Raw genomic sequence first — 10,000 nt, 5'->3', positions numbered from 1 at the left:
GCAAGTGTTATAGCTACTGGTAATAAGTTGCATAATGATTAAACCAAATTTTCATTGAATTACTCTTTCTTGCTTATAATTTCAGACCATGAATCATCAACAGATATGTTTTGTCACATGATGCCATTTTACAGTTATGACATTCCTCACACATGTGGCCCTGACCCAAAGGTAGCTCAGGAATAAATTGCATGCAATTTCTTGCTTTGAAATTTCTGTGGCCACCTTTAAAGCTAATTAATTTTATTCTGACGGTGTAGACATGCTGCCAGTTTGACTTCCGTCGCTTGCCAGGTGGTGGCGTCACATGTCCGTGGAGAATCCCACCTCAAAGAATTGATAACAACAATGTTGGACAAAGGTACATTGTATGATTATGAGGACCCTTGGTGTTAATTATGCAGTAACAAAGATATTTGAATATAACAGTACTTACCTGTAAATGTAATTTATGTCTAAGATCCATGTAGAAGTAAAGAACCTGTGGCTTTTAATAATAGGGTGTATTATTATTGTCAATTATGATTTTACTGCTGTTAATGCAGAAGAGCTTGTATGATTGAATCTGAGCTCCACTGAAGGGATGATTATCAGTCAGCACCTATAACTGATTCAGGAAATGTAGGTTAAAAGGTTAGCATGCAAGCCAGATATACATGATTGTAAATTAATGTTTGCAAATAGACAGCTACACTACAAAGCAGGTGCTTAAAAAGTAAAAGGTGAAAATAAAGAAAAAATTTAATCAGCTAATCAGGACTGCAGTAGAGTAGCCAGCCAAGTCAACAATGTCTTTGAAGCGTTTTGCCAATAGTCAGGCTTTTTTGATGACCCTGCATTAGAGAAAGAAAATGTATTATACCCATTACATGTACTGTTTAACATTAGAATGTAAGAGAGCAAAATAAATCATGCTTTAAAGGTTGCTTGATTTACTAACTTGTCTTTTATTCGCAGGTCTAGAATGCTTGTGGATCAGTACAAGAAAAAAGCGCAACTATACAGGACCAAGGTTTTATTTGTACCCCTGGGTGATGATTTTCGATATGAAACTACATTTGACACTCACGAGCAGTTCAGTAATTATCAGGTATTTACCTGAACAACAATAATGGTGATGATGATGATGATGATGATGATGATGATAATGGCGAGACTTCTAAGAAACGTTTTGTTCCTTTAGGGAATCAGGAGAAGACTCCCTTGGGACCTTTAAGAACTAGTTGTTACTCGCTCTCTAGGGAAGTGATTGACCAGGCCAGTAGAACCTTTTAGGCCTGAGATGCTGTACAATAATAATAATAATAGCAATAATTTGGAGAGGGAGATGCAATAACCTATCACAGTTTTCTAACTTGCCGCCCAACAACAAACACAACCCACTCATGACGTCAAGTCTGTGAAGAACCCAGGCCACACTGTTGGAAGGCGAGTGTACTCATCATTACGCCAGCCCTGGCTGCATATGGCATTAGGGTCATTCCTAGATGGTCACCCATCCAGAAACTAACCCTGCCCAACAGGGCTTAACATTGATCACCTTTGGGAATCAATGTCAACCCCGTGAGCCAACAGGTATGCCCCACAACCCTTACTTTGACATTGCATGTTCTGGTGTTAAAAGGTGATAAATCTGTTGTGAAAGATCCCAATTCCTGATGAGCTGACATTGCCAATGACTGGTTTTCAGTTTTAATACCTTGTCAGTCATGTTGGTTGAATGTGGACCCAGGGTATGACTTTTAGTGCATCACTCCCTGACGATGAAAGTTTTATTTCTGGTTCAAGTCAGAGGAGGAATGAATAGTATCCCAGGCATCTTTTCGACATCTCGTCCCAATGGGAATAGCCCATGGCGCGCTCGGTTGATCAAATACATGATCTTCTTCGTGATTATTTCATAGGTTTTGTTGATTATACTGAAGAGTAATTTGTGCCTGTCAATGCTTCATCACTTTGTATTTAATTTATGATATTTATTCATCAAGACTCATGGAAGACTACTCTTATTTTGATAATTCAAAATGTGGTTGTTTCACAAGGTGATCACTGACCCGAAGAGAGGTCTTAAATAATACTTCAAAAGTTATTTATACATTCGTGGGTTAGAGTTTTTTCCAAATATGGGCTTCTCTCATGCAGATCGATGGTGAAACTATAATATTTGGGAGGAGGAGTACCCAGAAGTACCCTCATTTTCTCAAAATACACCAGTTTAATGAGCCTGCAAGTGGCACTTGTGATTTGCTCATTGCATTTGAAATTGATCGCACAAACGTGGATTTCAGATTTATCTCACTTTTCTTTCATTACCTATGTAGAATGAAGGAATAATTACACATCCACAGATCGACTCTCAAAAACACGCATCGTCACCATTCCCTCATGCATTTGATGTAGCTCACATTTCAATGTAGCACACGTAAAATCATTCAACTTGACAGCAAATTTTTCTTCCGACAAGCAATGAAGGTATATATCCTGTATGCTTAAGAGCCGAAGCCTTGACACCAAGGTCTGTTTAGTAAACACAACATGTTTCCAGCACTGCTCACCTCTACGTTCTGGCTAGAAGTTACTGATTACGTCACAATTTCAGTTGATAATAAAACAGAAATTGCTATGCAATATGGGATACTATTCATTCCTCCTCTGGGTTCAAGTGAAAACAAGTTGACATCTACTGTTATTTTTCTTGACAGCGACTTATGGACTATATCAATTCCCATCCAGAGATGAAGGCAAAGGTATTTGTTTTAATTAAATTATATTAAAAATACATTATTTTATTGTTCATGATGATTGTTTCCCGTCAGTGTACATTTCATTTTATTGAATTTGCTTAGAGCTTCTTTGAGCTCAGGGGTGGAGAACTGAACATTGATTTCACTTTACAAGATCCCCTATGCTGAGACAAAATTAATTTTAATGTTGAAGAAACATGAAGCATGATAATGACACTTATTATCATCAGAATATGATCTGATTCTGATGTAGATCATGACTTTCGACTGCATACTGCTAGTCTTGTTCAGACATCACTTTATAAGACACAGTGCTCTGCTGTAATTGGTTGATTCTCAACAGCTGGGATTGGAGAAATGGACACCTAACCAGTTAAGCTCATCACTTGAGGACTGAGGAAGATTAGCAGTACATGGATGCAGTTCAAAGTCACCATATTCATCAGTGACCATATTGTGATGTGTATTATTATGGTTATTATTTTCACCATGACGAACATCCACAAACCGTTTGACAAAGGGAACCCTTATCTTTCCACCTTGTTTAACCCTTTCACTCCTGTGGGGATTCCCCGTCTGGCGTTAGACAGAGTAAAATCTGTAAGTCTCATTGGCCCTTACAGGTGTGAAAGGGTTAAATTAAGACCCTGGCCCCAGGTGTTCAAACGATGGGTAACGCTATCCGCCGGATAAATCACTATACAGTTGATAAGTAATAGCGAAACCAATTACGCTATCCAATGGATACTGATTTATCCGGCAGAAATAGTACTATCCACCTTTTGAACAACTGGGGCCTGGTTTGTACTTCGGTCAGTGTCCAATCCAAATCCAATCCTAACCCCAATCCAAAGTATACAACCTGGTGTTCTAAAGATAAGCTGGCCAGCAGCTGGAAGAAAATTATTTTAATCATGTCATGTCAATGTTATGTCGGGTTTTTTTTTTATAATCTTTTGACAGGTGCAATTTGGCACTCTAAGTGATTATTTCAATGCGCTGTACAAGGCCACAGGTATAACATGTACTTTATAAAGTTTGTTTCTTACAACAACCATGTTGGCAGTATTCATAAGTACTACAGAAAAATGTAAATGAAAACACGCACCATTGAAAAATGCGTACAGTGTTTATTCGTACAGCCGCGCCATAGTAACACAAAATTAATGATAATTTTATCAAGGATGAGAAGGTCAAACAGTGCAAGAGACGCCCGAATGTCATCACTTTAAAATATCATTAATTGATTTATTTAACTGATTGATTTTACAGTAAGACATATTTTATGGTAGTTTCATTTAGTGAATTGTTTAAGACTTCACTGCTTTTTTCTTCAAAAGAGCAAGGTCGATAGGAGCAAAAGAAGCTTCTCCCCTCCCAATTATTATCATTTTTTGTGTGCGTGCATCCCTTGTTTAATGAATGTGATCATCATACAACTTGGGATGGTTCTTTCGTTAACCTGGGTGCCGTTTCTGAATTGGGGCAAAGTGGCAATTAAACCTTGACTCACAATTCTTGGATCTTTTCAAATGACTGTATTTATTTCATGACTAGGGATTTATACGACGTAGATTTTGGTTCAGGATACATCTTAAGGAGAAGTTATTTGATAATAACTTGCTTCGATAGGAAAATCCTCAATTACAATATAATATAATTGGGACACTGTAGAGAACTCTAATCGACCCATATCAAGTAGGTTGGTTTTTGAAGTCAGAGGAAACCCAGAGTACCCGGAGAAAAACCTCCCAGAGCAGAGAAGAGAACCAACAAATTCAACCCAAAATGTGACATCAAGTCTGGGAATCAAACTCGGGCCACATCGGTGGTTGGAGTCAAGTGCTCTTAACACTACTCCCGCTCTGCTCCCCCAAATCAAACTCGTATCATTTGGTGATGTAAAAGTAGGGCTTTTAACGGTGTGTCATTTCTTGGGGTGTGTCACCTCACCTGCTAACCAGCATCCAAACTAAAGTAATGTGAAATCTTTATAGATGCGGAACCTGGAAGTCAGCCTAAAGATTTTCCAGCCCTGTCTGGCGACTTTTACACATATGCTGATAGGTAGGTTTGTAGCGTTACGTTAAGTAATGATCTCTTTGTGCTTTTTGTGAATATTACTACTACCTTGACAAGTTAATGCGAGTGTAGTTGCCAGTAATAAGCAAGCAAGCCAACCTTCAGAAGAAGCGACATTTACTGTTAAGTGTTTGGTGACTGAACGTTTAAGTTCCATTGCCTGTTTGTTTGATTCATCCTTCATGGCGATCAGACATTTATTGAAATGAGAAGTTTAAGTGTAGTGTTGGAAAAGGAGGCTTCCATAAGTTATCAATTTAACTTCTTATCAGTGTTGTCGTAGATAACAGCATGCACATCAGTGAATTTTTATAGCGTGTCTGTAAACTTCTTATGAAAAAGGCATTTGAGATGCATTGTGTGTTTTGTTGACAATTGTTTCAGCATCGTACTTTCGTGCGGGAGATCGCAGGTTTCACAACACCAGCACTCAGGGTGTTAAAAATAACTGAGGAGAAACCCCTTCTCACAACCCTTCAATGTTCATAAAATCTGTGGGACGCACGCACTGTTGCATGCCGGGGGTGGCGCTCCCATGTAAAAAGGATGGGGATGCCCGTCGTACCTTTTAGGGGTTAAAAAGTTTTTACCTTTTACCTGAACAAAAGGTCCACAGCGGGAGCTTTAGCAGTATTTTTTAGGGTATTGGGGCGAAAAATTATGACAGGAGACATTTCACAGGTTACTAAGTTTTAATTTTGTGTAATTAAAAGCCATAATTTGGTACCTCTTAGAGGTGAAGAAAAAAATCATGCCACGCCCACAGGACAGGATCTTGATACCTCTTAGGGGTTCTTTTCAAACTTTCCGACGAGCACCGCCGTCCTTTTTATATGGGAGTTTCTTCCCCCGGGGGTTGCATGGTTGGTCTATATCAGAGAAAATCGTAAACTCCCATGAAACTGATGTGATACGTGGGGTATATAAATCCATTACTATTACCCGCATTATTGTTATTAGGGAAGATCACTATTGGAGCGGTTACTACACGTCACGCCCATTTTACAAGAACATGGATAGAGCATTGGAGTCGCACCACAGGTATTATCGTGCATAACTACATCTGAGACCCCGTTCACGGGTCTCGACAAATTTTTCAAGGTTCGAAAAAAATTTGTACCGCTTCGCCTTGTTTTCATGTAGCTATCGCTGAACCGCGGAAGTATATGATTAGCAAACTGTGCAAAGATTTTGACCCAAGGCAAGTTCCCTTTCAAGATTCAAACACCTGAAGCATGCGCGGTTTGACTTAAAAGGGATACAAAAAGATCAAAAGATTCTCGGACTTTTGAAGGCAAAAGTAACGACTACATAACTTAAATGCCACCTTCAAACAAACGCCAAACCCAGTCAGAAGAATGCGGCGTTTATTCGAGGTTGACAAGATGTAAAAGAAGCAAGAACTGCATAGCTCAGTAGTCTACACTATCCTTCCTAGAGAAAAAAAAGCGAGGCACTGGAACTTAAAACATGTTTCTGATTGACGTGATGTGTACAGATGATTTGGCGTAATTTTGTCATTGATTTCGTATGATTTTGAAAGAAACGCCACATCGGAAACCCTGAAAATTTAATAATCATTGCGGCGTTTATTAATGAGGTAATGCGGCAGTTTAGTTTCCTCGCTAGCATAAGCCCAAGCGACGTACGTACGAAGACGAATGGATTTGTTGTTGTTTATCAGTGTTTTTGTGCTTACAGATGGCACATAGAAGGGATTATTGATGAAAATATACTGAGTTTGCTTATGCGTACATCGTTTGTGTAACCAACCCCGAAAAATGCGAACAAAATTGATAGTGTCTGGATTGTATCCGTCTGTTTGGTTAATTTGATTCTCTGCCTCGTTTGTGATTGGCAAAACTGATTACTCTGGGTTTTTGGCCTTTCTGAAGACATATTTCACAACAACATAATTCATTTAATTCTAATTTTTTTTCTCGGAAGGGCTGCTGAAATAATCTTCTCCCTTGCTGAAGCACGCGCACGTCATCGTGGCACCTCTAGTTTTCCTTTGGATAAGTTGTATGGTCTGTTGACAAAAGCGCGTCGAAACTTGGGTTTATTTCAGCACCACGATGGCATCACTGGAACAGCCAAGGACTTTGTGGTCGTAGATTATGGACAAAGGTGATGTTGACAACTTCTGAAACTTTACACAGTGACTATTAAACTAAAACGAGTTACCTTTTTTTTTTTCAAGTAGCAACACATAGGTCGAGCGGTCTGGTCCAGGAGCCCTTCTGGTTTCATTTCGGGCGAACGGGTTTTCAGTTTGGGTGAATTAGCTATCGCGGGCCAAACGACTTTGGAGGCTTTCTTGATCTGATTTTTGCGCTATTTGGGGGAACTTTGGCCAGACTGCTTGTTATACAGTTTACAATAACACAGGGCACTGAGGCTTATATTCCTTGTGCGAGATGCCTTGAGAGTCAACCATTGAATTCGAGATTCGGTCCGCACAGTAGCCTGATAATCAACCACCGGATCCAACAAGTCAGCCGCTATTAAAGGACGCTCTTAAGTTTGACAGCCAGAGATTAAAATAATGCGAAGGAAGAGAGTAAACATTCTCTGCAGAGTGCACCACGGCTCAGTGTGTATGTTGAGGAGGTATGAGATGCTCTTGATATGAGATATTGAATTCGTCCGACGCTCTCTTGCGTCGTAATTTGGTTTTATTAGCTCTACGTCTGAGCGAATCAAGAAGTTGTGGGCGGTCCATTCTACGTTCTTAACCCCCCCTCACAACCCACATTCCTTTGATGTACTCTCACGATGGGGTGACGCTCTAAACATCAGCTTTTTTATTTCCCTACGGAGGTCAGTGGATGCATCCGAATTTCCATGCTTGATTTACTCGCCGAAACAGCATCACAGTTTCTTTAAAAAATAACCTCTTTCGTTGACGTTTTAATGCGTGTTGTCATATTTCCCACATTTATACTAGACACTGAAGGCATCTGGGACGTCGTACTCTGGCGGGCATTCGGCCATCCTTGAGTTGGCGTTGCCCATTTCGGGAAAAACAAACGTTTTGGGTACACTGCAAGCAGTGCTGGGAGACTTAATGGTCTGACTGGCTAATACCGGTAAATTTACACTGCGTGTCGCTTTTACGTTCTGTGACAGAATGCTTCAATCCTTGAATGATGTACAACAAGTAATACAGGACTCTGCCCAGCTTTTGTTGACGAATGACAAGTCAGTTTACAAGCCACCGGACCCCTTGCTTCCTCCTCTCAAATTTGTATGTACCTACCCTTTCTCTTTTCTAGTACTAGGAATTGCTACAATAATTTCGATGCGCTTATTTTTTCAGTTCAATTTCCCTTGACAGCCTCTGATTGAACTGGAAAATAACGATTCCGTAACATGCAATAGGAACGACAAAGGCTGTCAAGGCTTGTGACATATTTATAAGAATACTAGATCTTTGAACTGAATCAAGCAGCAAAAACATACTGTTAAATTTAGAGGACCGTACTGATGAATTGACCAATCATAGCGCACATTGGAGATACCCCCGGGCGCAAATAACGTTTCTATCACTCATTAGGGCCCCCCATTCATTCCAGGGAGCGGGAGCAAGGGCGAATTTAAGCGACGGACGGCTACCGGAAGTGGACTTTTTTTGCACTTTGGACTAAGATTCCGCCTCTATTTTCAAGGAAATTGCTTGATAAAGTGAAGACTGACACACACCATACAAATGTGGTAGGCAGAAAGGTCGTCCTTAAAGGGAAAACGCCTACTTTCCGGTTGCCATCCAGCACTCAAAACGGCTTATGCCTAAGCTTTCTACTCCCTTGTTTGAGTCTATCCGTGTGTCTCATTAAGCAGAATGTTCAAATGACTGACTTCTATCGCTCGAGCGCCTTTTCAATTTAATTTTATCTTAGTTGTCGCAGGCAGTCACAATCGTGTCGTTCCTTCCTAGTCAAAGGGCCAATTTCACGGCATTTTGGATTGTTTCTGTAAATTTTTTTTGTTAATCGTGAGTTTTGTTTAAAACGGTAATGCGTAATTTATTTGCCTTTACAATTATCTTCAATTAAGTTGATACTGTGCTAAATTAGCAAAAGGGGGAGAAGAAGAAAACGTGATTGAACAAACATAGTTACGAATGGGCTAAGAATAATACGGAAATGGAAGAGTTACGATATTACATGTCAGCGTGGTGCTGTTAGTTTATCCTAGGTATCTTTGCGAAAAATTTGAGTTTTGAAACAATATCGGAGATGTCTATATAGGAATCCTTTGCTTCAAAATGAAAACGAAATTTCATGAATACCTCTCGGAAATGAAATATTTGGTATCTTCTCTTACTTTGATGCAAATAGTATTATTGTCTTGTTTCAGGAAGAGTACAGACTAGCACATGACGCATTGCCAACGAAAGAGGTCATAACACTCTCCGACACTCCGAGGTAAACTAAATTTAGGGTCTAGGACTGAATTTTAATTTATCGAAAGTGGGCTATTTTTCATTGTTTTATTTCTGATACTTGGCACACTAAAATGTTAATAAGGGTATTCAAAGTTAGTTCAGCAGATGAAATTGAGTTGAAATCATTTGCCTGGGCCAGTATCTGAGGGAATGTGTCAAGTGATGATTCCGTCCAGTGGGATTTTCATCAATAGACCTTATTCGTATTCTCACGCTTGGACTGGAACGAACATGCAATGAAAGCTCATGCAGGGGTGAAAAGATTTCCCAGCATCAGCCTCTCCTTCATGCTCTTTTCCAGTGCAGCCGTGAGAATACGAATATAGCCTTAGTCTGAAGTGTCAGCCGTCTCCCAAACCCGCCAAAGGGGCAAGTCGGGCTTCAGCCTAATATGGCCTATTCCTAAAATGACCATTTGCTACACCGAACAATCTTTCTCAGCACATTACTGCACGGACAAAGCCCCCCTTGCTACTTGTTGAGTGTGATATTGACTTCACGGAGCAGTCCTGTTGCTATTCCACACTGCTATTTTCATCGGTCTCTAATTACCTGCAGCTTCTTTTTTTATCAGGGCTAGGTGCTTTTTTTCTGTTGTATCATGTGTTGTTTCGTTCTCCAACCACAGACCACGTCTGGAAAGCTACAGAGTCTCTCACTTCACGACGAGCTCTGTCAATTCATATTTTCCCCTTTGTTTCTCAGAGCAGTAGTATTTTACAAT

General features: G+C 40.0%; 1 protein-coding gene across 1 annotated transcript in view; it reads left to right on the top strand.

The window, feature by feature from the left end:
• Nucleotides 1–10,000, top strand: part of LOC138042570 (alpha-mannosidase 2-like) — a 36,570-nt gene that overhangs the window by 9,752 nt on the left and 16,818 nt on the right. Inside the window, exons 7-17 of the mRNA XM_068888511.1 lie at nt 86–171; nt 261–361; nt 958–1,090; nt 2,703–2,747; nt 3,708–3,759; nt 4,742–4,811; nt 5,787–5,867; nt 6,774–6,956; nt 7,959–8,076; nt 9,189–9,256; nt 9,982–10,000. The exon at nt 9,982–10,000 is cut by the window's right edge and continues 60 nt beyond it. Coding sequence (XP_068744612.1) covers nt 86–171; nt 261–361; nt 958–1,090; nt 2,703–2,747; nt 3,708–3,759; nt 4,742–4,811; nt 5,787–5,867; nt 6,774–6,956; nt 7,959–8,076; nt 9,189–9,256; nt 9,982–10,000 — 956 coding nt within the window. The remainder of the gene's footprint in view (nt 1–85; nt 172–260; nt 362–957; nt 1,091–2,702; nt 2,748–3,707; nt 3,760–4,741; nt 4,812–5,786; nt 5,868–6,773; nt 6,957–7,958; nt 8,077–9,188; nt 9,257–9,981) is intronic.

The sequence above is a fragment of the Montipora capricornis genome, chromosome 3, assembly GCF_036669925.1.
Source record: "Montipora capricornis isolate CH-2021 chromosome 3, ASM3666992v2, whole genome shotgun sequence".
NCBI lineage: Eukaryota > Metazoa > Cnidaria > Anthozoa > Scleractinia > Acroporidae > Montipora > Montipora capricornis.
Note: the sequence above shows the minus strand (reverse complement) of the source record. Positions and strands in the feature narration are given on the sequence as shown.